The 18,254-nt window shown below is 30.3% G+C and overlaps 3 protein-coding genes across 4 annotated transcripts in view; 2 read left to right on the top strand and 1 right to left on the bottom strand.

Moving 5' to 3' along the window:
* Nucleotides 1-18,254, top strand: part of LOC107163348 (serine/threonine-protein kinase NIM1-like) — a 60,406-nt gene that overhangs the window by 8,250 nt on the left and 33,902 nt on the right. The gene's annotated exons all lie outside the window — the stretch shown is intronic.
* The window catches only part of LOC149059043 (uncharacterized), a 55,611-nt gene that overhangs the window by 26,868 nt on the left and 10,489 nt on the right, over nt 1-18,254 (bottom strand). The gene's annotated exons all lie outside the window — the stretch shown is intronic.
* On the top strand, nt 5,754-9,513 carry LOC149059044 (uncharacterized). The gene is made up of 2 exons (XM_089220041.1): nt 5,754-7,294; nt 8,341-9,513. Exons 1-2 carry the CDS (start codon nt 6,941-6,943, stop codon nt 8,872-8,874), a joined length of 888 nt encoding a protein of 295 aa, XP_089076167.1. The 5' UTR covers nt 5,754-6,940; the 3' UTR covers nt 8,875-9,513.

Here is an 18,254-nt window from a genome sequence, read left to right as displayed (position 1 = left end):
TTTGACCTAAAAATGCTTTGAATTTATATAAAATATTAATAGGTAGATGTTTTCTTGATATGTATACATATACAGAGTGTCCCGTGAGGATTTACCCATCGCGATATCTCCAGAAATAATGATGATATAGAAATTCTGGTTTTGTAGGTAATAAAACTCATAGGGATAAGAAATAAAATTGTTTTATATTTTAGTTTATTTTAATGTTTTGGTAAAAAAGTTAAAAAAATATATTTATAAATTATTTCCAAAAAAATTAAAGATAGCCATTTTATAGAGTTTATTTTTCTAAAAATATTGACGTTTCAAAATTTTATTTTCATTAATTTCCTGATTTTTAATAATTTTTTAGTTTCGAGAAAAATTGCGAATTACTTAACACTGTAATGTTATTATTAATAACTTATTAAACATGTGACGCGCATTCCCATACGGCGCCGAATACTTTCCGCGTTCCTAATAATTATAATTATATTTTATTTCTTCAAAACTAGAAAAAAATATTTAAAATCAAGAAATTAATGAAAATAAAATTTTGAAACGTCAATATTTTCAGAAAAATAAACTCTACAAAATGGCCGCTATCTTTAATGTTTTTGGAAATAATTAAATAAAAAACATATTTTTTTAAATTTTTACAAAAACATTAAAATAAATTAAATATTTAAATAATTGTAGTTCTTATTCCTGTGAATCTTAATATCAAACCAGAATTTTGATATCTCCATTATTCCGTGAGATATCGTAATGGATAAATCCTCGCTAGACACCCTGTATACCTTTTTTCTTTAAAACATGAATATATATATGGTTATTACGATAGACGTAGATAAAAACTTACACAATGTAAAGTATATTATAAATATCTAATTTCTATTTTATATTCGATTTAAAAAGCGATAAAAATCGATTTAATTGTTCGTTAAAAAAAAAGTATTATGCTATCCATTTTCTTCTAAAAAAATAAAATATAATATAACTATTTATGGCTAGATCTACCCATATACAAAAATACTAATTGAATCTACTACTGTTCTATATTGCAATTTCAAGAGATTGAAATCTCTGGTCCTAGGAACCTTTTTTACTGCATTTTATTTTAGTGTAATTTCAAATTTGTATTTACATTATTTGCTACTTTTCATTTAAAAACACATAAAAATATTTTATAAAACCAATATAATATCTTTAAACATACTGACATAAAAAAAAAAATTAAACAATGCTATACATTTTTTTTCTTCAAATTAATCATAATAATGTTATGATTTAACTAAAAATATTTATTTATACAGATAGTTGGTTAAATTAGTATCAAATTGTAATAATAGCCATTAGAATCTTTCATAGGCAAATTGTTCATTATGCTATTTGTAATTAATATTGTTCAAGAACCAAATTCAGTTATAGTCCGTCGATTTCTAATTTAAAAGAGAAATATATTATTTATTAACTTTTAATTATTGAGTGTATATTCATACCATTAATGGTTCAATAATATACAATCAGTGGAAGATTCAGGGGAGGGGCACAGGGCCCCTGCCAATTTTATATCGATCATTTTTTTATGCAACTATGAGTATCATCATATAAATGAAAAATTCAATCAATAAGAATATAATACTGCCAACTATTAGTTATTATAATCATGATTTGTATTCAAACTAATAAAACAGGATTTACAGCTTTAGGTCATGAGTGGCATTGCTTTTCGGGCAGTTCACGCTGTCTGGAGAGGAGAGTTCGCCGCGGCGCCGCCCCTAACCTGGGCATGGCAGAAACTTACGGGTGCCCATTAGAAATTTTGCCAAATAGTTGTCCGAACTAGGCCTTCAAGCCTACTAATTATAACCTTTTAGCTACCTATTAATTAAAATTAAAATTATACAATTTATATGTGCCCTCTCCCCCAGTGACAGATTCAAAGTGACCAAGAGAGGCCTGGGCCCTCCCTTGGCCAATAGATGTGTAAGAATATAATTGTGAGGTAAAACTTTAACCTAAACTAAAATCATGATTCACGAAAAATTCAGGTTTCTGATTTTGTTTTGTAATATTTAATACTTATATTATTTAATTATATTATACTTTATATTTATAAGTTAACCGTGAAAGCTGCTATAATGTAACGTCTATCCTGTACTGATGTAAAAAAATATCCCCCCCCCAAACAAAATCCTAGGTCCATCACTGCCCCCCTATCAAAATATCAAAGATCCATTCTGTATACAATATATTGTATATGCATTTTCTTCTTAGCATGTAATCGATCATCGACCATCACACATCAAAACCTCCGATTTTCCTTATTAGCTGCTCCCAGTGGCGGCGCCAAAGGCAGGCCCGTCTTGAAAACTTATGGCCCGCCTTGAAATTTCGATTTTCATGAAAGTTTGAATTTAAATTTTCAAATATTATTACGTAAATAGTTTTAAAAATTTAAAATATATGTATAATGCCAAAGTCTGGTTTTTCTACAAACCTATACCAACGTACACGACAGTGTACGCACACAGTCACACAGACACAAGTACACAACTGTAGATTGTTTACGTATTACACTATTACGTCTTATATTTTGTGTCGGTTGAGGAAATGGTTATTTATATAATATTATAATGGTTATTTGGTTATCAATTATCTTAGTACGAATCTAATTTTAGAACTAGGGACTAGAGTCGTCTAAAAAATACAGTATTTTGGATAATATAATAAGTGAATTAGATAAACGGTTTAATAATAATTCTGATATTTTGTGTGGAAGAAGTGCCTTTAATTCAAAGGGTAACCATTTTTTTGATTATGATTTAACTGTACCTTTAGCAAATCATTATTCGTGTGATTTAGATTCTTTAAAAGCTGAATTAAAAATCATCAAAAAATCTATAATGTATATGAAGAAAAGTTCAAATTAAAAATTACAGATGTTTTTATTTTTCATGCATTTTTATGTGAATATCAAATAGCTTTTACTGAAATGTTTAAACTTTGTTCTATTGCCATAACTATACATATATCCTCATCTGCTTGTGAACGTACATTTTCATGTTTGAAACGAATGAAAAGTTATTTAAGGAACTCCTTGCTAGACAATAGTTTATCGAATTTAGTTTCAATTTATATTGAGTGTTATATCAGTAGAAAAAAGTGAGGCTAAATTACTAGATATAGATGAAATTATTAATACTTTTTTAAATTCCCATAACTATCGTAGAATCATTTTAAAATAACTGCTCAATTATGATGATGATCATGAATATTATGATGATCATGAATATTATGATGAATGATGATCTATTAAAATACTTATTTTGAATTGTATAATTTTTAAATATATATATGTAATGTGTTATATAATATTATATTACTTAAATTAAGAAAACATATTAGTTTACTATTTTATTAATTACATTACCTATATTAATCTTTATTAATTTTATTACCTATTCTTTTTAAATATGAATGTCAGGAATAACTAACCTACCTGCGATCCGAAACTCCTGGTATTCAATATTCACTGAGTTCGGATCGTGGGGGACACCCTACCCATTGCCTCAATTTATGTCCTACGACCATGCGACTGTGCCTGCCCTAATATATCTTGGCCTCCAGGGCCGTATTTAAGATTTTGGCGCCCGTGGGCAACAAAATTTTAGCGCCTTCCCACTTTGCATATAATTCAATTTAAAACTAGTTGGTGAGTAATACTACTAATACTAATTATAGGGATTTGTGTTATATGGATTTAGTATTTAGATAAATAAAATGAAAAATAAAAACAAGCAATTGCAATGGCCTGGTAAATATTATTAATATATTAAAAAATAACAGAATATAGGTAATATACTAATAAAATAAACATATTATTAAATACAATATAATATATAAAATCATTACTTTAGTTTTTTTTTCTTGCTAGGTTAAAAATAACAGAATATAATATGTAATATACTAATAAAATATAAAATAAACATAAAATATATAACATACTATTAAATACATTTTAATATTAATATATAAAACCATTACTTGAGTTTTTTTTTCTTGCTTGTTTTGCTGAAAATGATTTTATCAAGTCTGAGTAATTTAAGCTCTTTGTAAGAGTAGCTCCTATGTTAAGAATTGCAAGACTATTAAGTCTTTCTGAAGACATAGATGATCTTAAATCATTTTTTATTCTACGGAGTGTAGAAAAAGACCTTTCGGTTGAACAGTTGGAGGCCAAATTACAAAGTAACATTCTTAAAGCTACATCAACATATGGAAAAATTGTAACTAATTGTTTTTCTTTTATAAATTTACTCATGTCTAATAGTATTTTAGGAGGGTTAGCAAACCGTAAATACTGTGTCTATGGTTTTACCAGTGGCAGTGATATGGGAAATACAGGCGTACGGCTAAAAATAAATAATACCAGCCGTGACCGAGCTCGCCGCTCGGGAGTCGGAGGCCGAAGTAATATTCCGCGGTTGTAGATTGGGAAACAAATAACAATATTGTACAATATTGTCAATTACTTGATATTTAATATTTTGTATTATAATATAATATTTTAATTTTTAATATAATTTATAATTTTTCCGAAAACTTTTTTATAGTCTCCGTAAAAGTTTTGGCGCCCCTTGACATATTCCAGGGAGGGCTATTGCCCCTTCGAACCACCCCTTAAATACGGCCCTGTTGGCCTCCCTTTGGCCCTCCCTGGAAAAAATGCCTGGCGCCGCCACTGGCTGCTCCTGTTGTCTTGTATGAAGTCAGTGACATCGTATCTGTTATAATTACGTCGTTCCATCTCAAAAAACACGTCTCTCAGGGGTGGCTCTTTTCCTGCTACAAGATTCCCTTCCATAGTTATCGTACGTACATGTCTAGCCCATTGCGGTAATTTTCGGCTTTTGATTGTGTCAAATGCATATAAAACTATGCAGGTTAAATATAATTACGGGTTCGATGAAGGGGCAGGTATAGTCGATTCTGTTTTAAGTTAATTCAAGTATATGTTTATTGATTATAAAAAAATTCTTAAATATTTAGATGTTAATCACAACTATACGGTTCGGTATTTATTAAAATTAAAAAAAAAAAACACATTTAAGATCAGTATAACTAAAATAGTTGTGCACATCGAGCGTGCTATTTCTGAAAACAATGATCACCCGGCTATTTCTAATTCTATATTTTGAAACAAAGTTAGTTTTTGTTAGTATTTTAAAATTTAAATAAGTATCAAACATATTTGTGTTGAACTTTGAGTGAACGACAGCCGGCAGAAAAATACATTTGTACTTTCTAAATGTATGCTATATTAATCTGTTTGCCCAGATGTTAAATGCTTGGGTATAAATTCACTTTTAGTTTGATATTTTATAGTGCCTTATTGCTATATGTACAAATATTCAGCTAAAAATCATCTAAATGTCACCGATGAAATGATAAAATAGAAATCAGTTTTATTTATTGTAAACAATAAATATATATTGTACACATACTACTATAACATTGTTATATCCTATGTATAAATTATTCACTGAATACACACTACAAAATTGACGAACACGAAATAAATACACTCGACATTTTCGACTCCGTGTCTCCATCTAAATTATTAATTATTATTAAAATAACACATGGCAGTCAGTAGTTCAACATTTACCATCATCAACAAGAGCAAACTCAAACATACAATTATTAACAGTCATATTCCGATATTTCTATATAGTAAATTACAATCATTCAAAATATACATTTATAGTTTATTTTAGATTTGTAAATCAAACGTGTATTTTTATTGATAAAAAACTTGCTCAAATCCCAACTAGCTACGAAAAATGTATCCGTAAGAAAAGTAATCTTTCGGGTTTACACACAGGCCACAGCCCACAGGAAAACTAATATCATAGTAAGAACCTTACTTAACCACCGACTACGTTACTCAACTTATACTCTATAAACTATATATTCAATCACACCAGACTGTTATGTATATGTAGATACATCAAAAAGAAAGAGACTTCGAGACTATCGGGCTTAAGCCGGATTGAGAAGTTCAAAGGAAATGATTTAAATACTCAAATCCACCCTAATATTTTTAGAATGTTCGCCTCCACTGAGTACTGAGTGTGACATACATAATATACAGGGTGTAACAGAAAGTACTGTCTATAGCTTAGAAACATATACTTAATATGTTCTACACAGTACATTTTTTATAATTTGTAAAAAAAATTCGTATATAAATTATAAATCAAGGAAACAGCTCACAGTTTTAATTTAAATGTGTATAGATACCGACATATCGATTTTCTTGTATATTATATAATATAATTTTCGTAGATCCAATAATATCGATTAGTTGTAAATTTTTAATCGTAGGTATCTACAATATACAGCTACTATTGATCATTATTGAAGCTCATTATATTTCAGGAAATTTATAAATTTGTTCCAATACTCCAGTGTAGTTTTGCTATTTTATAATAGCGAAAATCAAAATTGAATTATAATTATGAATTTAAATTGTATTAATAAAATGTAATCCTGTTGCGGTATTGGGCATAATCTTATCTACGCCATAGGCGAGTTTTGAGAATTGTCAACAAATTGAAACCATCAACTCAAATCAAAAATATAGTTACATGATGATCTGGTTGTTCAATTTACACATACGCGCACACACAGAACTTTATGTTAAGCGTCGATTACATTGAGCGAGTTTACAAGCTGATAGTTGGCTATTTAAGAAGCGGACTAGTCGGCTAGTGCGATTGTAATGATTACACGCAAAACGTGTACTACTCGCTCAGTAGCCAACTAGCTAGCGAGTAAAAACCACGTGTACTACCCCGAGGCGGTTTGCCGTTGTGAATATTAGGTACCTACGTTTTAATTAAACTAATATTACGATTTTTAATCGACATTTCTGCTTGTAACTACTGTTAAAATGAAGTGGAACACAAGTAATATTATACAATTTCTTAATGTGTACCAACAGTACCATTTGTTATGGAATATAAAAGATAAAGACTATTGCAACACAAAATTAAAAAATGAAATTTTCCAACGTTTTTATAATGAACTTAATGAAAATCAGTTAATTGGAGAAATGGATGTAAAGCAATTGAAGGCTAGAATCAAATCCATTAAAGATGTGTACAGACAAGAACTACACAAAATTGAAAAAAGCAAGAAAAGTGGAAGTGGTACCGAAGAAGTTTATTCACCAAAGCTTGCTTGGTTTAACGAAGCAAATTATTTGTCAGAGGTTTTGAGTACAAGAAATAGCAAATCAAATTTGGTGAGTAAAAATTTTTATTTTTAATGAATATTTAGGTATTTATAAATTAATAATAATTAACAGATCATTTTATATTTATTATTTAAATTGTTATTCCAACTTTCTCCCACTGCCACGGCAGAGGATTTTCTTCTATGAAGTGGGTAGCATATGCTCGTCTGACATCCTCAGCAGCACGTTTGTAATTATTGCTGCCTAAATTATTAATAGGTTGCAAAATGTTTGCATTTTCCCTCCATAGTCCAGGTGTTATATTTCCAGTATTTAAATCCTCTCTATCTACTGCTTGTGAAGGTAAGTAATTTCCTGGAGCAGTCTTTCGTAACCAATTATGAAGACTGCAAGCTGCCCAAATTACTTTATCAGTAGTTTCGGGTTTTAAATCTATTGGTCTTGAAAATATTCTGAATCTCCATGCAAGTATGCCAAAAGCATTCTCAACAACTCTTCTGGCACGTGAAAGACGATAATTAAATACCTTTTCCATATCACTTAGCCCAGTTTTACTATAAGGTTTCAAAAGATTTGTTCTTAAAGGGAATGCATCATCTCCAATAATAACAGCATGGTCAGGTATTCCAAGAGTATTACTTTCCATTGCAATATTTAAAGTACTATCTCTAAATATTGCGCTGTCACTTGCGCGTCCATTGCCACCTACGTCAATATAAGTAAAGCAATAATCGGCATCAACCATGGCAAATAATATGATGCTATAGGTTTTTTTGTAATTAAAGTAGGTTGAACCGGAACAAGGAGGTCTTTTGATAATTACGTGTTTCCCATCAATGGCCCCGACACATCTAGGGAAATTCCAACGTTGGGAAAATTTATTTTCGATTTCTTTCCATTCATCAACTACTTTAGGTACCTGCAAATAATAAGATTAATAAATTAAATCAGTTAACATATTATTAATAAATAATAAATATTATAAAAATAAATATATATGTGTAATATATTATGTTATTTATTAACTCATCGTTGCGAAATTTATTTAATAAATCTACTTTATTTGTGCATTATCATTTTTGTACTATTTCTAGGAGCTATCGCAAAACAGTGAAGAAATAGAGCCAGATGAGGACGGTCAAAACTGCTCGGAATATGATGTGTCTAACAACGAAAGCAGCTGCCCAAAAGAACTCCACAAAGAGAAGCAATCAACAGAAATGAGACCACCAGCAGCATCAGTGAAAAGGGTCAAAAAACGAGTAGTATCCGACGAAAACTCAAATTCTGAAATATCAGTCGCGATTCAGCAATTGGACAAAATTGCACAGTCTGCAGCAGAGGAGAAGCCATATGACCAGTTCGGAAAGTTTGTGGCGGCCGAGCTTCGTCAGTTGCCGCAGCGACAAGCAATTTTACTACAACAGGAAATTCAGAATTCTATCATTCGTTCTAAGCTAACATCTTTGGAGCCTACAGTTAATTTAAATTCCCGAGAAGCAAGTCATGTTCCATTTTCACCAGTCCCATTTTCACCATCTTCTGACTATTCATTGTCTACCTCCTCAAATGACGATGATGTTTTAAAACAGGTTATGTTTCAAACATTTGGACCAAGTTCGCTGTAATACTAAATATTTACATATAAATATTGTAACTATATTTTTATTAAATACATTTCTTTAAAAAAACGTACTGTTTTAGTTCGCAAATTAATTGAAAATCATGTTTTATATATTATTTTCAATGGTAAAGGGGGGCTTAACCTATTTATAGTGGTTTATGTATTTTTTTTAGAATGTAATTTAATATATTTTGCATACCTATACCTGTAACTACCTACAACTGTTTAAAAAAATTCTTAAAAAAAATATTTGAGTAGTATTTAAAATCAATTTGAAAAAGTATATAGAATACTACTAAAAAAAATTTGTGGTATTCGAATATTACTTAAATACTTGTAATATAATATTTGAGACAAATTTTAAATACTAATGTATTAGTTATACAAATATTATTTTTTTTATTTCAGTCTTGTGTCAATTTATCTTACATTACAAGAAATATAGAAATTATTTTAAAATGGCATTTTTAAATTAATTTTTACATACCTCAATGAATGGTCGAAGGACGAAAGAAATCGCCGATAGCACTTCAGGCAAAAATATCGATATAGTCGATTCGGGAACTCGAAAAAGGTATTGCAGAGACTTAAAAGAATCGCCAGTTGCTAGATAACGTAGTGTTACTTCAAGTTTTGTGATTACTGGGATTGCCATTCTCATAACTGTATCTTCTTTTTTGAGCATTCCATCTACCATCTTCAGTAAATCTTCAAAATGGGTACAGTCTAATCTCAAAATATTGCGATAAGCTGAAGCGTCTTCGTCCTTCAACTCTTTCAGTAAACTGCTCGATGCACCATACATCTCGCGTCTGCCTATCCATTGTTTCACCCATATATTTCTTTGCCTTTTCCGCTTTTCTTTTTTTTTTAACTCCTTTTTGATAGCATTAGCTAAAATAATGACACCCGCACGTACAATTTCCGTCGACATTTTGTCGACACTGAAACCATAAACGCCAGCGAGTAGCGAATAAAGTAGACCAGCTTTCAACTTTACTCGCGGATAGTTAACAATCTGCTAGTTGGCTAGTGAACATGATTACACTAGGCGAGTTTACTAGCAGATAGTGAATTTGCCAACTATCAGCTTGTAAACTCGCTCAATGTAATCGACGCTTAATTGCAATCACGAACCATTTTGTTATACTTCGTGTGGCAATGACAGCCCTTGAGTTTATAATAATATATTATATAGAAGAGTCGGTTGTTTTTATTTCGAATAATAACTTTAAAAAAAACAAAATAACCGTTTCTGGCAATTAAGTGTATTATGTTAGCAAACACCAATACGTGTTAAATTTAAATTAATATCGTAATAGAATAATTTACAACATGAACAAATGAACAATATTAATACTTATATATAATACTATAATGTTATGAACATAGAAAAATACAATATCCCCTCTAATTGTTTATTAACGTTATGATTAATTATATCACGCAATTCATATTTATAAAAAATAAGGTTGGTTTGGCGAATACACTTTTTGTGCATGTATAATTTTTTTTTTCAATCGCAAAAAATGTGAATCTTATTTTATTACAACATGGTACAGCGTGGTGGATTTTTTTTTCAGCTTCGAAACGTTTCTTTCATTTAATTTCATATTGAAATGTAGATATTATAAAAGACACTGCATATTATCATTAGTGTAATAGTGTTTCATCTTATTATTAAGCTCGATTCTTGTTGAAACATATCAGTGGAACTGTTTTTTTTTTTGTGTTTCAAACATTTGTCAAGAGAGAATCATATCGGTGTATACAAAAAAATATTGCCGGGTTATCTTCACAAGTGGTATTAATCTCGAGAACGTTTGCACGAGCCATGTTATAATGTGCGCTTATTCCAAAATCCAAAGCGGTATTTATTACAATATTTTTTCTTAGGAATTCTGAGGTTATTATGGTATTGAGGGATCGAATTTATTTTTATCGATTCCGTGACGTACAATCGTCACGACCTTATCGATGATATGATATAACGTTTATATAGGCATTTAATTGACAAAGAACACATTTTATTTAAGAAAAAAACAATTGCCTACGTTGTTGAAATTTTAAATATTGAAAAATAGAGCATTGAAGTTTTGATTTTTTTTACGAGAACGATTTTTTGTTATTTAGGTATTACATTCACGTGACTATATGAATTAACGATTTTTGTTGCTTAATATTAGATATCGCATATTTTAATATGTGACTAGCGTATTCATAATAATATTAAATGGAACACAGATATGATCATATGATAATATTCTATATTATTCATATACAAAAAAGATTTTTACGTTCCTTTGGACACAGAAGAAGAATAGCTAATACGATAGGTTAGCTAATCCATTAACAGTCTCCAATTTGATTTTTTTTCAACTAGTCGTAAAATAGCAGATATCTCTTTCTTACATACAAACTGCAGGTAAACGAACTCGTGTCCTGTCCTCCATCGTTAGAACGTATCCCTTTCCATGTACTTGCACAATATTACTCCTGACCTTGTCCAACATTCCATCTAGAAACCCACCGCACAAATTATGGTCAAAATGGTCCACTAAATCGGCTCCGTGTACGAGGTAACGCATCAAAATTTGATTTTTTCTTTAATAGTCTATCACATAGACATGCGCACGGGGTATGCAGGGTATGTCGCAGCATAGTCTGCGGCTTCACTCGAGGGGGGCCCATGTTTATCATACCAAAGAATTTTTGAAAATATCATATATAGTATTTAAAAAGATATTTTTTAGTTTTAAATTTTCTTGCGATCACCAAGATAATCCAAATTATAGACGTAACAACTTTATAAATATTTTATCATTATTTAAAGACATACAACACAGAATAATATACTTATACTTAATCTTTAAGAAATAATTATTTTTCTTTTAATAATTACAATTCAAATTTCAAACTACTCATTTCTACAATGCATTGTGTAATATTCTACTGTAACACTATGTGTGGTTTTAGATTCTGAGAGAGCAAAGAAGCTAAGTAGTATATTTGAAAAGACTTAGATTGTAGATTGAATCTTATGTGTGGAAAAAGAAAATGTTTAACGGCTCAGAATCGTTTTTTAGAATAAATTATTTATTCTTTCTTTTAAATTCAATAAAATTATGTTGAGTATCTTACGTGCAATAAAGGTTAGGTGATTTTTTTTTTGAGGGCCCTTATTTTTCTTTTGCATAACCTGCGAATAAAGCCAGTGCACGCCCATGGTCTATCAGACTTTAAGCGCCTTTATTCTAAGTTTTAATCGTTACCTTCATTTAGATTTATATTGCCATGCTGGAGTATTTTTTATAGTGTTTTGTGTTTAAATTATATTATAGTCGTCTTTATGAATCTATAAAGACTAAAAGTTGTGTTTGTTTTTAATGTATAATAAAGCGCATAATTAAAATTAAATATAATAGATTGGTTTATACATACCTATTTATAATAATTATACTTATAAATTATAATACAATAAACTTAAAATATGTAAGTTAAAATTAGTTCCACTGTTCCACTATGTTTTTTATATATCTGTGTAAATAACATGCATTGTCGTATACTTATATACTTGAGTTAATAAAAACTAAAATATATTATAAATTTTAAATTAAAAAAAAAAAAAAATGTTAATTCGTAAATTGAGGGTTCTGTCACTGGACAGACTGCCTCCTCACACCAAATCATCTTGTAAATATTTTCAACAAATATCCTATTTGCTTATTTTACATACTGACATACTGTATGTAATAGATTGTAAATTTTCTATAAAAAAAAAAAAAAGTTGTAAATAATAATTATTAATTAATAAGTAATAGGTCCTTAATTCCTATGTATTCATATAGTTGCTTTAGAATGAGCCAATGAATAATAAATTATACTTTCTCACAAAAAAATAGAAATCTGAGTGCAAATCACAACAAAGATCTCAATGGTTTTTCAGATTTATTCTGTTTATCGACAAGAACTGCAAAAGATCGATGTACTCTTAATTTATTAATACAGTACGTTGTACGTCAGTACCTTTGAAAGAGGTTTTACAATGCATCAACACTACACAATAATGTACCACATCGTTCAAAAATGTCATTGACCGTTTTTCGCCGTCTTTACAATATTTGTCTTCAGAAAATAGTGACAAACATAATAATATTGCACTGTATGACGATATAAAACATTACACGCGATTATCGTAAAATGTTTCGATGACCGCGCACGCATTTTGTGTCTGCATATAATGTAATATTATGCAGCGTATAATATTATTGTCTTCTGGGTCACGGGCACTGCACGCACACTGAGATATAGGCACATGCCACATATAGTAAAAATGCATATTATTATAATATAATATTCTATTGATATTATGATGATGATTATTATTATTACACGGGCTAGGGGTGATAGTTTTTTTTTTTTTTTTTTAATCAAAAGAGCTCGCGGGGCCATATCGTGCTTCAACGCCAACAATCGTAAAACGCATTCAACGCGTGATCGTCGTCGTCGGGAATATCGTTCTGTTGTAGAATATAACGAGCTACACATAATATAGGTTTTATTATTATTATTATGTATAGGTGCCGTAGAGGTAGGTAGGTACGCACGTTATGTCATTATTTGAAAGACACACGATATTATACTCTTTACTGCGGTACTTACGACTTACCTACAAACTATATATATATAATGTATACATATACCTTTACAGTCTACGCCGTGAGTTACATTATCAACGTATTATTGTACGGATAGGTATATACATATATATGTATGATGTGTACAATATAATATTATACATCATAATAAGTATAGGGCCTTATCATTTGCGTGTCGTACAACACACGTTCCGTTTCCGGAAAAATATAGCGAAGAAGTAAAATATTATATTGTTAGGTATAGTTGGTGTAATCATCATATAGTAAGTATAAGTTCCACATAGGTAGGTATAAAAGCGATAATGGTATAATGATATACAATATAATAATATTTTATAAAATATTTTATTATTATTCCTGAATGTGATCGAAATGTTTAATAGAAAAGAAAATATATCGGCTTGGTAGAGACCGCGTGGTGTCTACCACTTATCAGTTGTGTACGTGCTCTGAGTGTACGCATCGACTGGCGTTGCTAACTCCCGGATGGATGACCGCCCGGAATTTTTAGCAACAAAATCTTTGGCACACACAATATATACGTGTTTTAAGCCAACTGTTTCTCCCTTAAAACTGCAGCTAATAGCCATAGTTACCGAGCTTAGGATTAATGAAAAAAATAACAGAAAGACCAGACCAAAAAAAAAAATCATGCTAATTCCACGTATGACAAAAATTGTTAATATTATATGATAAGTAAATAATTTAAGAAATATACTCATGTCGGAAAATCATATTTAAAAAAAAGTTATTAGTGTTATTACGTTACAAATTAATTTACCCAAAAAAATATTGAATTCTAAAAAATAAACTACTTGACTTAGATAAATCTTTTTACCATCAAAATTGTTCTTATAATATTATATTTAAAAAAAATCTTTTGGTCAAAAATTCGTGGACTACCGGGTCCTACTTATTTTAATTCAATGCCGATTATTATAAAGAAGAATATAATAAATAAACATAAAAATGTTAAAAAAGCTGTTAACGACTGGTTAATATTGTGCTTAGGGTAGTTATATAATATTCTACGAGCATATATTATTCTTTTGTTTGTATTTATATTAATTTTATTATTATTTGTAAGTAACTTGTCGCTCTCTACCTTCAACACAAGCATTCGCTTTTAGAAGGTAGATAATCTCTAAGCTTACTATGTAAATTTTTGTATTTATATGTAATTAATGGATTCTATTTAAAAAAAATCAGATTCACAAATAGGCTATTTTGAATTTATACAAAATTTTTTAAATTAAATTTAAATTTTCATATTTTGAGTACTAATAAATTATCATAAAATAATTAATTAACGTAGTGCTAGGGTTTAACAGACAAAAAAAATATTAATTTGAACAAAAGTTATCTGTTACACTTTGTAAATATATATATATATTACCTTATTTACCTATGATAAATGTATATCCATACTTAAACTATTCTCAATCAGAGACTTCTATAGATAAAGTGTTAAATTAATTTGGCTATGTAAATCCTTCAAAGTATATTTATAGGAGTATAGAGATATTTTCAATATTAGGCTATATTAACTATAGAGTCATGTTGGTACGTTAAATTCTAAAATAAGGGTTTCATACTTTAACGGTATAACATTTTTGACATACTTCCTGATAACCGACATTTTTCGATTTTCGCGGGTACCTATACGAAATAATAATAATAATACAAGTTCATAGTCTGTTAGTCAAATTTCTAATCTAATATATTATAGCTGATATAGTCATAATAGAGGTATTTTAATAATAATATATACACACTCGAGTGCGATATTCCGATTGGTTATCTAACTACATTAGACATTAGTGATGGTACTCATCGCGAGTTCGTGTGTATAGAGTTAAAAGTTCATTATTATAATTTTTTTTTTTAAATTAATAATAATAATTATTATTATACCAATTTTTAGGTACATCTCATCCCCGACCTCACGTATAGCAGGCGGTTTAATACGGCTATATTATAATAATATATATGTATATATACAGAGCTACTCATTATAATTTATAATATTATACGTAAAGGGGTTAATGTCTTCTATACGACGATAACAAACCCCTTGGCGTGCCCGCTCGTGGAACCCGAAGCTTGTGAGGCCCCCGAGTAACGTCCGACGCGCACTTACACACACACGCGTGCGACACAAATATCGATCCCTGCACCAACACCACTACCGGAGAATACTAATAAAACAGTGTCATGTAAATAGGTAGATAGGATCACTCACACACACATATACACGGCTATAATATACCCACCCTCGACCTTCTCACCACCCCACCAACCACCACAGTGTGCAATTCTCCTCCGTCCGAAGACCTTCGGAGCACAACGGTTTTCGCGTGTTCTAAGCGTTGAAACTATAACAATAATAATTATTGTTATATAACAACAGTTATTAACACTGAATTGTACCAAAACTGGATGTGTGATGTAATAGGACGCGTGTATAGAAATTGGCGCGAACAATAAAATAACAATATATACCCTATACTGCTGTTGTACACACGCAGACCGTTTCGAACGATCGAGAATGGCTGGACGTCTTTTGACGGGTCGGCGGGTTGACGGACACCGATAAAACGTCCTGTATAATGGTTTCCGCAGTGAGCGCTATGTATATTATATATAAAAAATTATGTTATATTACATAAAAACTTTTTTTTTTTTTTTTATTGAAACAAAATTTAATATATTTACAATCTGTATTTACGAGTTATACAATAAGTAAATGGGATGAGATTTGATTGTCGTGAGGGGGAAGTCACCCAGTGGTGGTGGCACCCCTTGGAAAGCGAATTTTAAGGAGAGAGTAGGTCCCTGCACCTGTTCCTTTTCAGGCGCCTGGGTGAATTACCTGGAATTTCTTTGGATGATAGTTGCTTGGTTATAGGATTTAAGTGAGTACTGTATGTTCTGTATGATTTTTTGTAAGTAATCTTGTCAAGATTTTTTAAAGTTGAAATGCAGATGTCTTTATGAAGTGAATCATTGGTGATATACCAAGGGGCACCTGATAATAATCGCTGACATATAGACTGCAATGTCTGAACTGTTCTGACATTTGACGGTTTGGCTGAGCCCCAAATTTGAATACCAGACATTATTACCTATACTTGATTTTCTACATGAAAAACGATAGCGCGTTATGTAGGTATGCAGGGGAGGATCTAGAAATATGAAATGGAGGGGGGCTAATTGATATTACACAAAGACAAAATAAATAATTTTATTGAATACATATATTTATTAATGAGTAACAAGTCCAAAGGGGGGATAAACCCCTGTAGCCCTCCCCCCTTCGACTTACGCATGTGTATTCGACATATATACTGACGAAAATGGGATTTAAAATTAACTGGCGATTGAGCTGCGCATTTTATAGCTTAACGGGAAACTGTCGTGCTGAAATTTCGAATACCAATACAATTTTACCGTAATTATGAATTTAAATTGCAAAATCATTGACGTATAATGAATATCCATCATTATTTATATAAACCTGCAACACTGCAGCTGTTTGTTTTTAATTTTCACATGACCGAAAATTATCAGGTATTTAATTAAATCATTAATATATAATGTCATCAATTATTATGACGGTTGTTTACAATTTGTCTTATGGAAATGCATACAAAGTCGCATAGGGTGTAGTTGAAATATATTGGTGTATAGATTAGGGGGGTTTAATTTCCACCTGGACTAAGCCCCCCTTCCGATCATTTACTCTATTTACGGTTATGATGCAAGGTATACCTTTATACCTATATTACATAGCCGGCGCCTATTTTTTAACCATAATGTCTCCGGATTTAGTGTTGTTACGCGGCGCCGATAGGTTAATTTTATGGCGATGTGACATGCATAATGATGTTATCATTCGAAACGAGTTGACCTGACTAATTTATCTCTGACTTAAAATCCACAATGACGTCACAGCGCACCTATACATACCACAAACGTAGCGCAAGGAACATCCACTATAATGTTACTATAAGGTTACCGCAGCAGTGGCATGGTTATGGGTCGAGGGGGGGGGGTAGTTGATGGGAATAGATCCGCCCCCAGAGCCTTTTTTTAATACATCGATTTATACTTGATATAAAAATATTTTATTATAATATTACCCATTTTATGTTATACATTATTATAGGGCTATAGTGCTTTCATTTTTTATTTTGAAGTATTATTATTTTTAATATTATTTTTTAATTTATAAGTATTAAGTACAATTTATTTTTTTCATTTATATTGTTACAAGAGTGGTGGTGAGATAAATTGTAGACGTTGTACTGACTACAGGTGGGATGATAACAAACAAGTACCAATTTAACTGTGTACCTAAAGAATTATATTAAAAAAAAAATAAAAAACTATTAGGGGAGAAGCTTCCCACCTTATGTTTGTCCAATAAATTATACATCCCCCCCCCCCCCCAGAACAAAATCATAACTACACTGTACCGCAGTGTGATCATATTAATGAGTAATGACCAACGTCGTAGGTATAATTAATACCTAGGTATATAATAAGTATAATAAATATATAAATATAATAAATAATATAACAATAATAAAAAATAAATAATATAATATAATAAATACCTATATAATAAGTACTCTGTAAATACAGGATATTGTGGTCAAATGTGAATGTTATAGGTAGTTAAATTTATTTTTGCTTTTTGTTTAATATGTGTATAGGTACCTAC

The sequence above is a fragment of the Diuraphis noxia genome, unplaced genomic scaffold (assembly GCF_037042655.1).
Source record: "Diuraphis noxia isolate RWA-SAM2 unplaced genomic scaffold, SU_Dnox_SAM2 contig0002, whole genome shotgun sequence".
In the NCBI taxonomy this organism is placed as follows: domain Eukaryota; kingdom Metazoa; phylum Arthropoda; class Insecta; order Hemiptera; family Aphididae; genus Diuraphis; species Diuraphis noxia.
This window is presented reverse-complemented; position numbering and strand designations above follow the sequence as displayed.